The sequence below is a fragment of the Mustela erminea genome, chromosome 10 (genome assembly GCF_009829155.1).
Source record: "Mustela erminea isolate mMusErm1 chromosome 10, mMusErm1.Pri, whole genome shotgun sequence".
Lineage (NCBI taxonomy): Eukaryota > Metazoa > Chordata > Mammalia > Carnivora > Mustelidae > Mustela > Mustela erminea.
Genome location: NC_045623.1, coordinates 97,147,946 through 97,167,769, shown reverse-complemented (window position 1 = coordinate 97,167,769; position 19,824 = coordinate 97,147,946). Strand labels below are relative to the sequence as shown.

At 57.1% G+C, this 19,824-nt stretch overlaps 1 protein-coding gene across 1 annotated transcript in view; it reads left to right on the top strand.

The window, feature by feature from the left end:
- The first annotated feature begins 210 nt into the window (after positions 1 to 210).
- IGSF21 (immunoglobin superfamily member 21) overlaps positions 211 to 19,824 on the top strand; it is a 234,872-nt gene continuing 215,258 nt past the window's right edge. Inside the window, exon 1 of the mRNA XM_032302870.1 lies at positions 211 to 647. Within this exon, the coding sequence (XP_032158761.1) occupies positions 578 to 647 (70 nt within the window). The 5' untranslated portion in view covers positions 211 to 577. The remainder of the gene's footprint in view (positions 648 to 19,824) is intronic.

The following is a 19,824-nucleotide window of genomic DNA, read 5'->3' as shown; positions in this document are numbered from 1 at the left end:
TGGGCGACAGGGAGGAGGGAGAGGGGGCGGGAGGGGGGAGCTCTCCTTCTCCCTGCAATAAATCGGCTTAGCGGACGAGAGCCGAACAGCCCAGAAAGGATTAAAGAAAAGTCTGTATAATACAGCGGAGAGCGCGGCGAGGGAAAGGCGGGAGGGCGGGGGGCGGGGAGAGGGGGAGGGGCGGAGGGAGGGCACGGGGAGGGGGGCGCTCGCGCCGCCGGGAGAGGCGAGCGCGAGGCGCAGAGAGCGCGGTTCGGCTCCAAACTCCGGCGCCGCAGCCGAGCCGACTCCGGGCCGCGGTGGGCGCCGCGCGCAGCCGGGGAGCCGGGAGCCGCTGCGCGCCCGGAGCACGGCCGGAGCGCAGGGTCGTGGCGCCCCGCGGAGCCCGAGCCGAGTCGAGCCCGGCGCCCCGGCGGCCCCGCCGCGGCGGCATGGGGGCGCCCCCGCGGCGCCCGGCGCTGCCCGCCATCGTCTCGGCCGGCGGCCGGAGGCAGGAGCGCGCCTGAGCCCATGGCGAGGGGATCTGCTGCCTCCGCCACCGCCTCCGCCCCGCCACCGCCGCCAGCTCCCGGGCACCATGCGAGCCGCCCCGAGCCTCCGCGGCTGCGCCTGCCTGCTGCTCGCCGCGATCCTGGACCTGGCGCGCGGTGAGTGCGCGGGCGCCCGGCGGGAGCCCCGGTGGGGGACGCGCGCGGGGGCGGGCCGCCGGGGAAGGGCGCGGGCCCCGGGCGCCCCGGAGAGGCTCGGGGTGCGAGCACTGGTCCTGGCGTGGGGGTCCGCGCAGTCGTTCGGCTCGGCGACAGAGGGAGGAGATCTCCTCCGGCGAGAGCGCCCGTGGGTCTGTGCCAGGGTGTGCGTGTGTGTGTGTGTGTGTGTGTGTGTACGAGCGGGTGCCTTTGTTGCGTCTATGGGTGAGGGTGTCCGGGAAGGAGCTGTGTGCGGGAGTGCATTTAGAGATGTGAGTGTGCGCATGGGGTGTTTGAGTGTCTGTGTCAGTTCCACGGAGAAGGTGTGCGTGTGAGAAAGAGTGAGCCAGAATGTTTGGGGGTGTGAGCGGTGCCAGCTTCCAGGGGAGGTGTGAAGTGTGAGAGCTTGTGTCATTGTGTGTGTGAACGTGTTGAAGGGTGGTGAGTATGCGAGGTGTGGCGTTTCTCGCTGGTCCCAAGTGTGCGGGTCTCTTTAGGGGTGTGTGGCAGAGGATGACTACTGCTTTGTGGGGGGGGCGATTGTGCGTGCATAGGCTGGGGGATGTGACACTTGGGCAGGAGTGTGCGTGGATCTGGGGTGTGTGGAGGTGCGGGCGCGTGGGGGTTGTGTTGCTTCGTGGGCCGGGAGTGTGTGTGCCGGCGATGGAGCGTGTGGTTTTAGTGTAGAGGGAGGTATGGATGGGTCTGGGGGCAGAGAATGTGTGAGCAGCTGTGTGTGTGTCCCGCATGGACTTGGTTTCGGGTAGACTGAACCAGCTGGGAGGAAGTGGAAGCAGAGCGGGGTCCCCAGAGCAAGCGATCGGTGGCTCCGCAGCTCCGGGGTCCAGGGCTCGCGGCTGCCTCGGTGCCTCGTGCCGGCGCCGCCGTCTGGTGGGTCTTAAATGGTGCTGGAGCTTATCCTGGCGACCCAGGCACCTTTCCGGCAGTGAGCCGACACCTGGGCTAGCAGTCCAGCAGGAGGGAGGCGGGACCAGCAGAGTCGAGGGCGTGGAGACCAGAGGGTCCTTGTCTCGAGTTCCCCGCTGAGCCTAATGCCAAACCTGGGTGCCTAGAATCTGCCCCTCTGGAGTCACAACCTGGCTCCATGGTGATCGCGGTGCGGGGTGCCAAAAAGTAGCCACTGTGGCCAGGAGGATCTCAGCCCCTAGCCCAAATGAGTGATGAAGGCAGGGGGTCAACTCTGTCCTGGTATTTGCCTTGCCCTCTCTGGAGGTGCCTCACCAGGCTCTGAGAGTGCCTGGCACGAGGGGGTGTCCCCCTAAAATAACTCAGCCCCCAGGACCTTGGAGAGTGCTGGGTCTGCATATGGGAGAAGCTGCAGAATCTGAGTCTAAACGGTGGTCTCGCTGGCAGAGGGCGGGGGAGGGGTTGTATAACCCAGAAGAAATGTCAGGCCGGTACTTTGTCCCCCTACCCTTGGAGCAAGAGACTTCCCAAAGTGGATCAGAATCTCCCCCCAACTTTGGGGTGAGGGCTCCCTCCGTCAGATGCCTCTAGAGGGAAAGGTTATATGGGAGAGGGGGTCCCGGTTCCAGCGCCGGCCACCGGGCTTTGTTGAAAGGCACTGGAGCCCTCACCTGGACATTGCAGGGAGAAAGGATTAGGGTTTGGGGGCTGGAGGGGAGCACCCTTTCTCTCCCAGAATGTACAGAACAGACGCCACAGGGGGTGGCGACTGATGGTTAAAGCTATGTTGGGAAACCGGCTCGGTCAGGACCCCACCCTGAGCGCTCTCCCTAGAACCCTCAAGCGGCGTTCTTTGGGCTGCAGGGCTGCGGAGAGCTGACCCGATGTCCCAGCGCCTCCACCCCCCTTTGCCCGCCCCTGCAGGCTGCGGGGGTGAGCAGGGGCTCGGGCGCGGATGTTGGGAGTTTTGGGGCAGGGGGAGCCGGCGTAGCTTCGAGCTCCTAGGCTCAGGGTGAAGAAAAAGCGCCTACCCGGATCACGGAGGGGAAACTTTCCGAGACTGGGGCGCAGGCAGGGGTTCTGCGCCACCGGGGGGCCCTCTTCTACGCAGAGGAAGAGAGAGTGCTTGAGGGTGGGGTCCCTCCTTCCCCCGCTTCCAAGTCTGTGCGCACGAGGGGGCGGAAGGGTCAGCAGGAGATGCAAGAGGCCGGCTTGCCAGAGGAGGGCGCCCTTCCAGGATATGCCCAAGAACTGTGCACCTGGCCGTTGGCTTAGCCGGGCCACCTGCCAAGGGGGCTGCCTGAGGGGGGAGGAGAGGGTAGAATCCAGCGCAAGCATTCCGAAACCTGCCTTCCATTTGGCGGGGGGGTGGGGGGTGGTGCGTGTCGGCGGTGGTCACTACTGAGTAGGGGCATGGCTCGCGTGCCCTCGCCTGTTGTGCCCCTAAGGGTCGCAGACAAAGGGGCTCAACTTTGGAGAGGTGGGTCTGTGCATTGGGGAAAAGGACTCCGCCGCGCACAGGATTGGCTGGGCCATAATTTCTGCCCCTAACTCACCCTCCCCAATATCTGACTCTGCAGTACAGAAACCCCAATTTCTCTCTTCTCCCAGATCACCCGGGAGCCCCGAGGCGTTTTCAAGTCTTCGGGCCCCAGATTCCCCTGCCTGGGCACTTCCGGGAAGGAAATCCGGCAGTTGAGCCTGTGCAGTGGCCCGGAAGAGAGGGCAGTGGCAAGGTGGGGGGAGGGGGTGGAGGTAGAGGAGAGAGTGATTTTTGGCTCTGCTTCCTTGGGCCCCTGGAAATTCTCGGCGAAGAGTAGTGGGTGGGCAAGCTCGGTTGGGGCGACCCAAGGTCCCCAGCCAGTGGCCCTGGCAGTTCTGTCTCCGCAGCCGCGTGTCAGCAGGTGGATGGGTGGAAGGGCTGGCCGAGGCTGCCGCAGCACTGAGACTGCGGGGCCTGTGCCCGCCCGAGCTGCGGTGCCGACTTTTAAGTTATTTATCCTTCCTCCCCACACCCACCCCACGCCCAGGGCGCGGGGCGGGGGCTCGGACTCCTCTGGGTTTCTTGTCAGCCCCCGCCTCCCAGCGCGGCGCTGCGCTGGGCCGAGCCCAGAGCCGACTGCTCCGCCCCTGCTCCCCCAGCCGCCCCGCCCCCCGCCTGGCCACACCCCCATCCATAAATCCCGCCCCTTTCCCACCCCAGCCGCAAACTCAAGTTTTTCCTGAGAGGTTGAACTAGTTTTTGCTTTTGAAGTGCAGAGAATGTTCAAGCTGGAAGCGACCTCCGCGATCACTTATTCAATGGGTCCGAAAACTCCTATTTTTTAGCTGGAGGACCCTTTTAGAGTAGGAACTGATGATCACCGCCCCCTCCCCCCAAATCCTAATGCCTTGGGCAAGATGGCAGGCACAAAAGGAGAGCTGCCTGAGTTCCTGCGGGTGATGAGACTCCGCTGGGAGCGATCCTTACGCGCCAGTCTCCTGAAACAGTCTGAGGTTGCTTCTTTCCTAGTATCTGGCAGGGAGTCTGGTGTTTCAATAGCCCCAATTGTGTGGCTCAGCGGCAGTGTGCCATGCACGTGCTGGCCGCTTCCCAGGCCTCAGGCAGCTGCAAGATGGGCTTAAGCTCCTTTTTTCGCAGACTAGGCAACTGAGGCTCAGAGTTTCACGACTAGTTAATGACAGAAGTAGTGGCTCCTTCCAGCTCCCTTCCTGGCCCAGCCCCAAGCGTTTTCTTTCTTTCCAGGGTTCCGTCCCTAAATCCCAGCTTGGAGAATCCCTTGGGCAGGGGCAGGCAGGCTACCAGTGATGCCTTAGATTGGCCTGGCTACCCTCAGCCCTCCATAACATCTGTCTCACACACAATTGGGGCCGTGGAAGTGGCTTCCTCAGGTTTCTGGATTATAGCGGTCCCAAATTGGAAGGCAGAAGCCGAATAAAGAGCCAAACAAAGAAGAGACTGGTTACTTCTGTTCACTGGATTTCCTGGGCTCCATGTGGGTGTCTAACCTGGCTTACCACCCTACCCACCTCTGCAATACCTCCAGACCAAACACAGTGCTAAGCTCTGGGAACATGACCTTGAGCACGGGGGGGTGGGGGGGGGTGTCCCTGCCTCTTTGGTGTTTACCACTTAGTGGAAAATGGATCCTTCACTGAGCCGGAGGAAGGGGCTGCATCTCCAACCCTTATTGAACTCTCACTGCTTCTTCATTCTGGTCTCGTTTAATCCTAACAACCACACAGAAAGGTAAAACTAGCCCTGTTTTGCTGATGAGGGAACTGAGTCTTGCAGAGGTCAAGTGACTTGTCCAAGGCCTCTGGGTCAGTAAGTGGTGAGCAGAGAAGCGGACGCAGGGCTGAGTCTCGCCCTCTGTGCCCTGGTGTCTCCCAGGGATGAAGACGCTCAGGCACTTCCTCAGCTCTGACCGCGTGGACCGTTTAGTGCGTAGTTCCCTGTCTGGGTGTTTTACTCCTTACAAACCCTCACGAAGATAGAATTATCCTGTGCGTGCTTCTGCGCAGATGGGAGAAAGTGTTGTCTCTGTTAAGCCTTCCTCGTTGTCAAGACAATGAATGGGCATCCCTTGTGGGCGGGGCACATCCGAAAAGAAAGAGACTCCGATCTTCCTCCCAGCAGTGAGAGAGGTTGGGCATGTTCCCCAGAAGATGAATGGCAGTCCAGGGGGAAATGTGTGGACACTTGCTAGATGCTAAATGATTGACATCCCCTGCAGGAAGTTCCTGGGGAAGAGTGATTCCTTGAGGGATCCAGGGGATGCTTCACGGGGGAGGGACGACTTGAGCTAGACCTTGAAGTAAAGAGAGGACACGAAAAAGTTCAGGGTAAGGCGTGAGCAAAGAGCTGGAGGGTGGGGTTGTGCGTGGTGGGACCAGTGCAACTCAAGACTGGCCTTCCCAGAGTCTGGTTGAGAACTGGGAGAAACAAGAATCATAGTACGGATAGCTACCATTTAATTCACACCTATTAAATGTTCTTTATGCATTAAAAGCTCTCGGTAATATGTGAGGCAGTGCCATTAGCCATTTTTGCAGATGAAGACGAGAGGCCCGGGATCTTTCTCTTTCTCCCTCCCTCTCTCTCTCTTTGGCTTCTTTTCTTGTCTTCCTTAAATAATGAATGAGGCTCGGGATCTCTTTTTAAGTGCAACAGATGGGAGTTTCAAACCCAGGTCTGAAGCGATCCAGAGACACTGCTGCTCCCAGAGGAGAGGAGAAACTAGTTTTTCATCACTGGAAGGAGGAATACAACAGTCTCTCTCCACTTGCTAGAGGATGCGAAGCCTTCTGTTTTAAAAAGACAAATGTCAGCGGTGGAGAAACACACAGCATCACTTCCTAAGAGCTGTCTGCCTTCAGGATGAAGGTCCCAGGAAGGAGCAGGGGAATGAGGTCCCGGAACCCACCTTTATGCTTTCAGTGGGGTCCAATAGCAGAGGGGGCGTCCATGATCACCAAGACCTCCTGGTCAGGATTTTGTAGATGGAGCAAATAAATCCAGTGTGGCTGGAGCTGGAGGTACACAGAGCAGCAGCCCCAAGGGGCGGGAAAGGACACTGCAGTCCCCAGGCAAGGAATCTGATCGGCCAGCCATTCCTGCATCCACTGGTCACATACTAGATTTGCGCTGGAAATCATGCACACACACGCCTCCTTACTGCCTGCTGTCTTGGTAAGCCACCCCAAGAGGAGCCCATCAGGCACTCACCCTGGGATATGGACCAAGAGCAGAGGAAGACTGAGAACCCCCGTAAAGGACCCCTTGCCAGTGAGGAGTCCCCAAGGAACTGTACTTCTCTGGTGCCCTGAGGCTAATAATGACGGGACGTATCCTCCAGGGTGTTCACAGGATGGAATGAGTCCTTACATGCAAAGCGCTTGGCTCAGTCCTGCGAGCTGTGCCGATGGCAGTTTTAACCGTGGTTGTGCCAGAGTTGCTGTGCCCCAAACTGCATGGGTCTTTCCAGTGCCTGGGGCTTCCACTTATCCTCGTGTTCCAGAAACTTCCATGTTCCACCTGTTACTTTTGAGGGCCTTGAGCTGTCCAGAGTTGGTTTCTGCTGCTTGCAAAACAAGGACCCCATTGATCCTTTTCCAAGGCATCATGAGCCTCAGAGCCTGGGATGGCTCCTGGTCTACTAGCTGGGGGGGGTGATTGATTCCCCCACCAGCCCCCTGACTTCCCTGGGAGGTCCACGGCATTGGCACTGCCCCTCGCCAACAACCGAGTAGAAATGCAAGTTGTTTCTCTCAGTGGGATGCGGAGATGGAGTCAGTCTTGCCGTGAACCTCCTGTCCCCTGCCCTGGGACGCCCCATGAAGGCAGGGGGCCCTGGCCAGTCTCCGCGCTAGTGAGTCTTCCCCATAAAAAGCATAGTGGGTTCTCAGTGAAGCTTGTTTGTTTGGGTGCATAAACCATCTTTGGCCTTCAGACATGGGTGTCCTGGTTTAGAAGAGACTTCCTACAGAAACACGCATGGAAAGATTAACAGCACGTGAAATTTGGGCTGGATTCACAGGTGAACTTCCCTTTGGCAAGGTTCTCCTCCTGGAACTACAGGCCTGTTCTCTCAGATCATCCCAAAGGGCGGAGACGCTGGTTCCAGACATCGTGTCTATCTGCTGGTAGTCCCGAGAGCTGACCAGATGCTTCCGTACCTGGCAAGTCACCGAGCCCTCCCAGAACACACGGAGGCAGCCACTCTCCTGCCCATTGAGCAGGGAAACTGAGGCACGGGGAGGTGAAGAGGCTTGAAACTGAGGCACGGGGGTGGGAAGTGGCTTGAGTGGGATCTGGGTCTGGTGGCTGTGTGCCCAGCCTTCCTTCCCTCCGCCACCAACTGTGCTGCATCACGGAGCCCACCGAGGTCTGGAATGGGACAGGCCAGCTCCCAGGAGCTTTCAGGCCAGTAAACTGACCAGAAAGTATGCTCTATGGGCTGGATGTGTAGGCACTTTGCTGACGTGAGGTTCTCTCCTCCACTGCTGTCCAGAAGAGTATCACATCCCCAGTCCATCAACGAGGAGCCTGGTGTGTCCGGGCCACACAGTGGGGAGACCAGAGCCCACCGTCTCTCTGCTCCACAATCTTGGCCTGCTCAGAGGTTTCTGGCCTTAAACTTCACCCTGTCTGGCCCTGCCCCAGTTTTCACCATTTCTTGGCTCCGAGAGGAGACCTCTGCCCTTAGCCAGCACAGCCCCTGACCACATACCCGCCCTCCATAACTCCTCCCCTTGCCCCACTGACTCAGGTGTCCCCTAAAAGTGTTGACAGCAGCACTTTGGGCGATACTGTGTTAGAAGAACCCTCCTCTGGGGCTGGGGATGCCTTAGGGCCGGTGTCCCTGCTGAACTGAGAGCTCTCGAGGGCACCCCAGCCTTGGCTGGAGCTCTCCCTGCACCCCAGCCTTGGCACGAGGCCTGGCTCTGGGCGGATCCTTAGGATATGTTTGATGAATGAGTGGATGATCGCCCCCCTCCCCCACTGAGCCTGAGTTTCACACACCAGACCTGGGCCTGTTTCCCAATCCTGACCAGTCACCTCTGGAAAGCACTTTCTGGTGTGAGAATGTGCCCATTGTGACAGTTCACCATCACTCACGCTGGCATCAGGGCTGGCATCTGGGGGATGAGTCAGCAGGGGAATATGGTAGGAAGTCCAAAGGGCTTCCTGTTCCCTCTGGCTTCTCCTTGTGGAGGGGGGCTGTCCTTGCCTGGGAAGAGTGGGGGTTTGGGGAAGAAAGCATGGAAGGAACCAAGGAAGGAAGGAAGGAAGGAAACTTGCTTGGAGCAGCTTCTGTGTATCCAGCCCTGTGCCAACCTTGTTCACGAGTGCTGTCCTATTAAATCATCCCAGAAACTTTGGGAGGTCCCATGCTTCCCATCTGACAGATGAGGAACAAGGCTTGGAGAGACTGTGATTTGCCCAAGGTCCCACCACTTGTCGTGGGGTGTGGGGCTGGGGCCTGGACTCACACCTAGGCATCGACTGGCACAATCTTGGCCTGCTTTCCAGACTCTGAATGGATCCCATTGGTGGGCTGAAATCGACCATAGCGGGAGTATTTACACCATGGAAATCGGCAGGCACTCCAGAGCAGAACTCCCCTTAATCCGCAGCTGGCTGTTAGCCTTTGGTGGCACAGCCCTGGGCAGGCTCGTCCTTCCTCAATCGCTGTCTCTCTGGGCAGCCAGCTGGAGTTAATGGACTCGGGTTTCCATCTGTACCGGGTTCAAGTCCCAACATGGCCACTTCTTAGCAGAACATACTGGAGCCAGTCACTCCCTTTCGGAGTCACAGTTTCCTCATCTTTTGAAAGTGGAGGGTGTCGTGAGACACATGAGATTCTACCTGAGAGCCCTTGGCAGGTAACCTGCTCTCAGGCCCTGGCCCCTCCCTTCCTCCTGACCCTTCTGACCTTCCTTCCTTCCTTCTACCCGTCTCATAGGCCAGGTGGACTCACACTTTCTTCCCCCCCCCCCCCCCCCCCCGCCCCGCCCCGGAGGTGGACTCAGGAACCAAGTCAGGGATTCCAGTCACTTCCATGAATGGAGCAGCTGCCCTAGCCTCCTGCTGGGCTGGCAGAGACCTCCCTCAAGGAATTTCAGGTTATTGGCAACCCCACACAGCCCGGACTCATTTGAGAACAAGAAATGATCGTGTGTAATAAATAGCCAATACAGGGAGAGCATGGGTGATTTTTTGGGGGCTAAAGGAGTGGCCCAGCAAGGTTCTGAGGGATTGAGAGCATCCTGATGGCTAAGGGGGGTGTCCCGGGCAAGGGGACAGTTTGCACAAAGGCCCGAACGAAGGAGTCAGAGGGCTGTCTAGGTGCGTAAGGGGTTGAGAGGCAGTGAGCCGGCTGACCTCACTTGAGCGTTGGGTGCCTGTTGAGAGGCTGGAGATGAGGCTGGCATTGTTGGCGGTGGTCCATGTGCCGGGGGCCGGGGGTCTGGATTCAAGCCTGGGGACTGCAGGGAGCAGTTGAAGAGAGAAGAGTGACATTCCCAGAGCAGCGTTCTAGGAAGATGAATTGGTTTTTCTGGGCCACCTGAAGCTGGAAACTGTTTGGAACCTCCGTTGGGTTATAAATGGTTGCTCTGGAGTGCCCAAAGAGACAATGGCCTGAAGGAAGAAGTGCTGTCAGTGGGGACCGTTCATCTTACCCGGCGTGTCCAGACCTGGCAGGGAGGAAAACCAGGCCCCGCCAAGATCACACGGCCCGGCATGCGGCTGCTGCAGCCGGAGCATATACCTTGGGCTTGACCCGAGAGTCATGGGAATAGCTTTTCCCGGGGAGAAGCTTCTAGCTCTCCAGGGAGCATGGGTGCCGGCGTCTGACCTAGGCTCAGACCCTCTTTCCACCATTCATCCAGCACAAGAACTCAGGGCACCCTTCACTAATCTCAGCCTCGAATTCTCCCACTGAACCTCAGCTTGCCATGGTGGCCTGGTGGGGTGGGGACAGCTGGGCGTGGTAAGTGACTTACCATGAGGAGACCACAAGCTCGGTGCCCAGCACACAGGTGGCGTGTGAGAAATGGCTGCTGCTCTTAGGGTGATGTCTGCCTCCCCGCCATGTCACCAAGTGCGAAGGTGAGGAAGTGTTGGTGAGCCTTGGGGCCCGGCCAAGGGCGTACATTGTAGGTGTCCCTGCTTGGAGCCCTCAGTGAATCCTCATTGGAATTACACAGGGTTGGAATTACAGAGCAAAAAGGGAGCCAAGAAATTACTGGCATTATCTCCTTCCTCCCATTTTAAGTCGGGAAAACTGAGGCCAGGGAGAAATGCCTCTCTGTCATTGTGCACACTGTGTGTGATATGGGGACAGTCCGCGTCCTGCAGGCCACCCCAGGGCTCGATCAGGTGGCCCCACCACCCTCAGAGTCTTCCGTGGGGGAGGCCTCAGGGGTCCCCCAGCCTTGGGCGGCCCTCCGGAGGGAGCAACCCCCAAGCCTCATAAATCACGGGAGCAGCTTGGGAGTCGCCAGGGAGAGAAGCAGCTGAGGCTTTGGGTTTTTTTGTTCCTTTGCCAAGCTGTCCACTTTGCCCTTTTGTTTCTCTTTCTGCAGAGGCACTCCTGCCCCTCCGATGGGGTTGTTTGTCACCAGTCGTTGGCGCCTCCATTATGTCCCCAGCGCCGTCTCTTCCTCCCCTCTCCCTCATGCTGCCCCCAGAGGAAGGCGTCCATCACGGGCTGCCCTGGCATGGTGCTGGGCTGGCGGGGAGGGGCCGTGCGGGGGCTCAGGGACACTGGCAGGGTGAAGACTGACCAGTGGGACCCAAGGGTGGACGGCATCCTTATCAAGACCTGGAGCTCGCTGTCCGGGTGCACGGGTTGTTGTCGGGAGTGTGGTGGGACCTGCACGGATAGCCTCAGGCCAGGCACCTGGCTCTGCAAACTCCCAGAATTTTAAGCGGTGCATAGTCACCCAGCCCCTGACATCACAGGCAGGGGCAGCGGGAGGGAGGTGGGAGGCAGGGAGCCCCCAAAGCCACCACATCACAAAGCATTCTTTGTTCGCTGGGGCAGCAGAGGAGTGGGCTGGGGCCCAGCTCGGAGAAGGGGAGGCTGGGGAAGGCGAGTTCCTGAAGCCCAGTTGCCCAGTGGGGAAGAGTTCTCGGTTCCCCGGACAGTCTGAGTTGCAGAGAGAGCAGGTTCTTGTTGCAGGAAGCCGTGGAGTTCGTCTGTTGGTTCATTCATTCCTTCATTCAGTCATTCACTGACCCCCTCGCTGGAGCAGCTGGTGTGAATTAAATGCATCCTGGGGGTGATGCACTGGGCTGTTCTAGAAGTTTAGAACAGAATGAACAGGCCAGTCCTTGCCCTCCTGGGGCTTACAGTCCGTGTGGCCATGGGCCTTGGTGTAGACCCAACTACACCAAGTGTCTCAGCTTTTATTTAACAGAATTGACCAAAATTCAGTTCCTGCGGTCCCCCCCATCACATGCCAAGTGCTCAAGAGCCACACAAACCTCCCTTTTCGGACAACACAGATGTAAACAGGACGTTTGCATCGTTATAGAAAGTTCTGGACAGGGCGGCTCCAGGGTGGGCAATGTTCCTCTTTGGGCGGGACCAAGGACTGGTCATAGGTACAAGGAATCAGGGAGGGAGGGTCCTTCTGTGTTTCTTCCTCACCCTGTCTTCCACTGGTGCCAAGGAGAAAGCCTCAGGCTGATGATATCATGTCTTTAATGCCCTCTGTCACGTGCTGATCTGCGTTTCCAACAAAAACGGGTGTGGGGCAACCAGTGAGCCCAAGGGAGTGAGAGTTGTAGTAAACTGTGTTTTGTTTTCATTGTAATTCTTGTAGTTACCCTCTGTTTAAGGCAAGGGAGGCTGGTTTGCCATTTGGGGCAGTGATTTAAATTCTCTCTCTCTTTTTAAAATGGCTTATTTAAGTAAAAAATGAGCCGAGTTAAAGAAAAATGTTAAGTACGCTGCAGAGCAGGTGGCACAGGGATATGGCCAATCTGGGAAGGTGGCGGGTGTGAGTGCCTGCCGCGGAGAAACCCAAGTTCAGATGGAATGACGCAGGCTTTGGAGGCAGAGTAGGGTTCAAGTTTCAGCGCCCCTGTGTATGAGCTTGATGGCTCTGCCTCTGTAGTGTTCAGGGGCCAGCAGGAGCCACCAAGCTCAACTGGGGAGTCTGGGAGGGGGGGCTTCTTAAGGGGTCAGTTTGCAAGGGGTTTGGGGGGGCGGCAGCAGATGGCGTCACCCTGGGCTCCGAGCAGTGTGCGCCCCTGCTCCCACCCATAGACCAGAGAGGGTCATGCAGAGAGAGCCTCCGGCACCTGACGGGGAGTGGGAGGGAGAAAAACCCAACATTACCCTCTTGTCTTTGAACGTTTTGCTGGTGCTGACCATTGACCAAACCCAGCGGCAAGCCCATAGATGGGGGTCTCCCAGGTACAGAGGGCGAGGAGAGTGAAGCGGAGTGCAAACAGCAGTGATCTAGCACCATCTCACTAAGCCTCAGTTTCCCCATCTATAAAATGGGGATGGTGCTACCTGCCCAGCAGAGTTGCTGTGAGGAGGGAAGGGACCACGTGGGTTGCTATTTATATGCATGGCAACAGCAGTAATACAATGCCTACCCTTGTGCCTGGTGCTCAGCTGATGCTAGATTTTTCTGAACTGAAAAGTAGCCTATGAGCATGGGTCCTTGGAAAGGTAGAACTGGCTTTTCAGGGGCACATGAACTTGAAGCAGCAGGTAACTTTGGGTTCATGTGGCAGTTTGCAGAAAGGACCCGCCTGCACTCCCCGCTCCCTGCTCGTGTTGACCTTTGCAATGTGTCATCTGCGCTCTAGACTGCTTGGTGGTCCCTCCACCTCCGTGTCCCCTGGTGCATCTCGCTGATTGATTACCCCACCCCAGGGCACACGGATTCGTCATCCTCCAGTCTATTTTCCACCCGATTTCCCACGGAGAGTTTCTTTCTCCTTAGATCCATTTAGGTCATCTTTCCTGCCATGCCCACTGGCTCCCACCACGTGCCGGCTGGTCCACATCTGTCATGAACGGGCTGCAAGCTAGCCTCCTTCCAAATGGAAAGGCGGGTGCTCTCCCACTGTTAGCCTCTCTCCCTGGAGGCTGCTTCCACCCTCACAGGTAGGGGAGGAGGGGGAGGCGAGTAAGTTACCCCTTTGGACCGCCAGCTCTTTATCCTTCACCCGAAAGCTGAGGATGCCACAGCCAGTTTTAGTGGCGTCTTCTTGGCGCGGGGTGGGTGTTGGGGGGACGGGTGGAGGAGGGGGGCAGTTCGCTGAAGGTCAAGGAGTAGCTGCCTTCCAAGATGATAACTTTCTTGGGGAAACTTCCCCCAACAGTCCCCTCTGCTCACAGTTCCTCCGTTGACAGAGGTGACTTTCCTTAGGCCCCTCGATTTTCCTTTGTCTGGCCTTTTTCCCATCTACCTTGACTGTTCAAAATGACTTTGATGGGCGCTAATTCTGCCGGTTGAAATTCATGAGACGCTTTACACATTCGGTGCTTTGCTGAAATTGCTGTGACAAATACCAGTGGCAATTTCTTCCCTGGCTCATTCTCTAATGTGCTCCGGGCAAGACAGGGTGCCCTGCCCCTCGCCAAGCTGCCATCTGGCGACACCGCCATCCTCCGCCAGCCCTGTGACCTGCCCTGCCCCTGCACAGGTGGGTCTCAGCCCCGCCTGCTGGCTCAGTGGCAACGCCACCCTCCCAAGGGGGACCAGTGGCTCCCCAGGGATGAACATCCGTCGGGAAGAACTTCACCAACGGCCCCATCAGGTCTCAGTTCCCAAGGTGGCTGAAACGACATTCTTTTGTTCTGTCCCCTTCCCATCTACCTGACTGTCCTGATGGGCTTTGATGAGGATTTGTTGCCCAGCTAACTAAGGGCTGGGTCCTGCAGACTGGGTTTCTCTCCATGCTGGCTTTGGGGTCTCCAGCTTAGCCCCAAGGTGCCACTTCTGGCTTCTTGGGGTAGGATCCGGGGTATCCAAGGTAGCTTTTGTCACCCATGAGTCTTATCTCCCTGGGTGCTGGTGCCTTATGGTCGGCCCGTTCTGAGCCGCTCCCTGTGGAGCTTGCCAGATTTCCACTCCCCCTTCATGGCATTTGTCCTATGTAGCTGTGTCCCATTTCTACTATTATTCACATCATCATTTTCTTAAAATCAAAGCTAAATTAATTTCCTCTTTGTTGACTTGTCTTGCGTAAAGACATCATGTATAGGTGTGTTATACTGAGTATATTTTTTTCTTAATTCATAGTAAGATAACATGTAACTATTTGAGTTTTTAAAAAAGCTTCCTCCTACCCCCTACCATCCTCAAGAGCCACGATGGAAAACACCAGTGTGGTAGAAAGGGCACCAGACTCACACTTACCAGCCCCAGGTCCCGATTTCAACACCTCCATTAACTTGCTGGCTTACTGCCCCCCCTCCTCTGAGTCGTAGGTCCCTAATACAAAGGAGTCAGTCTGGATGATTCCAGTTCTAAGATTCTGTGATGGGCAATAGGGTTGGAAAGGGGAATCTCATCTACGTCCAAAATGTCTCCTTTAAGACATGTTTAAATTACCCTGGAATTTCCACCTTTAGAAATTCCCTCCCATGGATCCCTCCTTTCCTGCACTCATTTCCTTGGCGCACACCTATGGCCTCAGCTCCGGTCCATCCCACGGTCATTGCTCTGGGTGGGGCCCTGCGCTAAGACCGACACAGCAGGGATAAATAAGACCCAGGGCCTGCCTTCAAGGAGCTCGCAGTCTCCCGGGGCAGCTAGGCAGGCAGGCAGGTAAACTGGGGTATGATATTGGAAATTCTAAAATTTAAAGAGCTGCCGAATCCTTGGAGGAATGCAGATCGGGAAATAACGAATCTGCCTGAGGTTTGGGGGAAAGTTGCGTATCACTCGAAGGGGTGACACATGACTGGGTCTTGAAGGATGCCTAGGAGTTGGCCAGGCCAAGGAGGAGGTGGAGAGATTTTTAGGAGGATGTAACAGTAGAGATAAAGACTCATAGGCTGGAAAGGGCTTGGATTACCTGGGAGTGTCTGGGTTGACAGTGTTGAAGGGTACGTGTTGCAGGAAAGAAGCGAGGCTGGAGGTGACATAGGGGACAGACAAATCAAGTGCATTTGCTGGAGGTGGGTTGGTCTTGCCCCTGGGTAGGTTTTCCAGGTCTGGATCCACAGGCCGGCTGGCACTCACAGAGGCCCCGGGGAATCTGCTGGCTCCACCCTGGGAAGGAAGAATTCCTCTTTTCCCACTGAAGAGACCTCTCAGGGCCATTTGCCGCATAGAGACGGGGGAAAATGCTGTGCAGGCAGGCTGTGCAAGCAGGGAGACATTTTCCTCCAGGTTGGTCTCTTCAAAAGATACCCCCTGCTGTGAACCTGGGCTCAGCCCCCTGGGACAGCACCTGCTTACAAAGCGGCCTCTCTCAGCTATATGGTTGTAGGAAAAGACTCCTGGGCTGGAAATCGACAGAGATGTAGGTCCAGGCTTCTACCTGGGCCTTCTGGACGTCTCCTGCAAAGTGGTGAGAGCAGGAACCACGTGATGAACACTGGCTCTGTGTGCGCAGGCGCTGTGGGAGCTCCTGTTCGTGTTAACTACTCCTTGCACCAGCTTCCAAATAACCCCCTGGGAGGCGTGTGCTACTGGGATCCCCATTTTACCGTAGAAGAAACCGAAACACAGAGAGGTTAAGCCACTCGCTCAGGGTCGCACAGTTATGAAGTGGCTGTGCTGTTTTGAATCCAGAATGTCTCACATTTTAACTGCTTTCTATGCTCTCTGGCAGAGATCCCTTTCTTTTGTGATCCCAGGACTCTCCAGACTTCCCATCATGATCCTACACAGCTCTCAGGGGCTTAGGGACTCTAGCCGCAGCCGGAGCTGGGCCTGGGCTCCACGGCTGCACCGCAGTGGAACGCCACAGGCCCAGCCCCTCCCAGCGTCAGCAGTCATGGGGTGGCGGTCCAGCTCTGCTCTGTTGTTTCTGGCCTTGTTATTATTATTATTTCTTTCCAGCATGCTGCTAAAAGCTTCCCGCAGTAAGCACGCATCCCAGCTCTTTAAAATTTTAAGGGCTTTACTTAAACAATGTTATTTCCCTCGGAAAGGAGGTAGAAGAGGCATATGTGGTGGTTATATTTAGTGCAGTGTGTGGGTCTGAGCACACGAGTGTTTGGTGGGCCTGGAGGTGACTAGGGAGGGGTGTGTGTGTGTGTGTGTGTGTGTGTGTTTGTGTGTGTGTGTGTGGCAGTGGGAGGGCCTGTAGCTGGCCTCCCCCTCTCCGGTCTCCCAGAAAGCATAGCCTCACAGAGAGCCTATTGCGCAGTGTTCACAGAACAGGAGGATGGATGCCACCTGCAGGGAGCCGCTGGGGAGGCATAAAGCTGGACAGAGAGCTCCATCCTCCGGCCATCCTCCTCAGCCCTGGAAGGACAGTGGTCCTAGCTGCCCTGGGGCCTTTGCACATGCTTTCCCCACCCCCTCTGCTGAAATCCACCTCCTTTGGACTGAGGCCCGTTCATTATTCAGATCTCACCTTGGACATCACTTGATCCATTCATTTCACAAATACTTTCTGGGCACCTGCTATGTGCTCAGCACTCAGGGGGCACGGGTGCCCTTTGTGACTTGTGTTCATGCCCCCTGCACCCGGCACGGGTCCCGGGGCTGAGCAGGCTTTAGCACGTGTTTCTGGAGCTGATGAAAGCCCGAACAGATGCTGTGGGATCTGGAGAGAGGATACGGTTGCCCTCCAGGAGCTGACAGCCTTGTTGGAATTCATACCAGTGACACCGTGAAATGGGAGAGAACCTGTTAGGCCTGGCAGGGCTGTACTGGTTCGGTACAGCGGGGAAGAACTCCTTCCTGCCTTCTTATCCGTCTCATAGCTTGGGTCCTTACCCTGTTCCGGGCAAGGTGTGAGGCACTGGGGGTGGAGGGGAGGCTAGAGAAAGGCAGAGCCCAACCCCGCCCTCCTGGCGCTTCGCTTCCACAGTGCACGATTCACACATGCATGAGTAGGAGTTTTCACGGACAGGCGGGGGGAGTGATAACCACAGTGTGGAAGGGCGAGGCCTGGACGCGGTGATGACCATGTCCAGAGGTGCATGGGGGTCAGGCCGAGCCCAGTGACCAGATACCTAGGGGCTGCAAACACTCAAGGGCTGTAATCACGGACTGTGGGAAATGCTGGCACGGAGTGCCAGTGGATGTGTGGCAGTGACTAGGGGAGGCCCACGATCTGCAGGGACCCACACTCGGGTTCTGGGAGAGAAGCTGGGCCTTGGTGGGGGCGGGGGTGTTAGGTGGGAGTGGACAGAGTTGTGGTTTTCAAACTGGGTTCCTTGGAACCCCAGCATCCCACCAAGGAACCCCCAGCACCACTTTGGGAGGCCAGAATGTGGGTCCATGTGAGAGTCCAAGGGGCCCTTGTCCCCAGATCAAGCCAGTGAACCCTGCTTTGCCAGTTTTACAGACTGGGTTCTCTTCCCGCTCATGCCTTCCTTTGAATGGAGGAATGTGAAAATGAGTGTTTTTGGATGAGGGAGGGGACCATCAGGGCTGGAGGAGGTTCTGGAGCTTTCCTGTCTAGGGGCAGCCCTCCTTTCACTCTATATGTGGCGAAACTGAGGCCAGATGTGCAAGTGACTGACCCCAGGTCACCAGCAGGAGGAGGCCGTCCCTGGGAGAAAAGCCTCACGACTCGTGCCTGTCCAAGCTTGGAAAGGAAGCTTGGAGCAAGTCCACTCTACCCTGGACAGGAGGCCTGGGGATACTGTCCCCAGCGGGTGCCTGCCCCTCCCCCAGCCCAGCCTCCGAATGGACCCCTATGAACCGTTCTCCTTTGTCAGCCCAACTGGTCTGCCCCACCCTCGTGGGGGCCGGGAATGAGATGAAATATTTTATGATCCCACGCTTCGTTATGTTTTATTAAAAGTGCCCGTGCTGGCTTCCGCTGGTACATCTGCCAGGCCCGGTCCTGGGGCTTCCTCTCCCTCCCCACCCCCTCCCTTGCTGTCAAGAGGAGGCAGACAGCTGCGGCCCCATCCCCCAACCCTTCCCGCACAGAGCAGGGCTGTCAGGTGTCCAGGAGATAAAGGGGAATCCTGCAGGTGAGGACAGATTGGGGGATTTAGAGCCATAATCCTGTGTGTTCACACATCCCTAACCCCATCTGGTCCTGCGGCTACCCCTGGAGGGGACAGGCGCAGAGAGGGGGAGGGGCAAGTCCAAAGTCACGCAGCACGTTTGATGCACCTGGGCCTGCATTCCTGATCCTCCCCGTGTGCCTTGTGTGAATCTAAGATCAGGCCGACATCCCTCCCCAGGCTGGTCATGTCCTATTCACCAGTGACCACTGGAAATGGCTTGCTCTCAGCAGGCTCCCAGTTTTGATCTGGGTGCCAGCAGGAAAACCCTTGCGCGCAGGTATTTCCGGCAGAGAAGCAGCACCCGTGTGCCTCCTGGTGCGGGGCACTCTGCCATATTGAGGGCATGGTAAGGGGGTGTTAAGGCGTGGCCCGCCTGGATCGGAATGGCCGCCGAGTACCCCGCTAGATGTGTCACCTGGAGCAAGGCATGTGACTGCTCTGAGCCTCTGTTTCCCTTCTGTAAAGTGGGAGTGACGATACCTACGTTGTTGGGGAGATCTGACACCTAATAGGCATTTCATACACGGCGGCAGTGGTTTTGAATGGGCTCCCCCACTACCGGTGAGAAGGTATTTAATCAGCTTTTCATTCAAGGAAAGTGGGAAGTGATCATCTTATTATTATTAGCTAATACTAATGCAGAAGGTGTTATTCATTTATTAAGGACTTACTGATTGCGTACTCTATACCTAAGGACATGGTACAGCGCAAAACAATCAGAGCCTTGGGCTCATGGGGCTGACGGCCTGGTGGGCAACGCAGAAATGAACAGACAGTCAAATCACCTAACTGGACAAATAGGCACCATACTGAGGAGAAGGCCACAGGGTGGTGGGATAGGGCAGGGCTTGGGGGCAGAGTGGCTTCTCTAGACTGGGTGGTCAAGGACGGCTTCTTGGAGGGGGTGCCTTTGGAGCTGAAAAGGAAGAAGAGAAGCAGGTCTTACAAGTATGTGTTTGACTTCTCCTGACGGCATCTTCTCTGGGCCTTGCTTCCTGGTGCCTGGCGTCAGCCACCTGCCTTCCTGGGTGCCAGTGCTGTAAAGATGGCTGGGCCACAGCCGCACCCCCTTCTGCCTGGGGCTGAGGCCCAGTGAACCAGGAGGCAGAGGACTGCATTCGGCACCTTCCTGACCTGTTCTCATTGAGCTCTTGCCCACGTAGCAGGTGGATCTGTGGCTTGCTCCCTTTTGCAGGTAAGGAGCCTGAGAGCCCAGGAAACTCTCACAACTGGTTCGAGGAGGGTCTGTCTGGGTCTGTCCCTCCTGAGTTAGTTTCCTCTTATGCTCGATGGCTGTGTGCACCTGTGAGTCTAGTGGATGCTGACGAGTTGGAAGCCTACTCCCCTCCTCCTAGTCCCCTGGGGCCCCTGGGTGCCTCTGGGCTGGGGCTGGAGCCCGAGCCAGGGGAGTCGAGTGAGCTAGCAGGGCAGGGAGCCTGGAGTATTGATGGCCCTCAAAGCTGGCAGGTGTCAGGAGGCAAAAAGGTATTAATTAGCAGTTATTCCCTGGCAGTGAGGAGATGGAT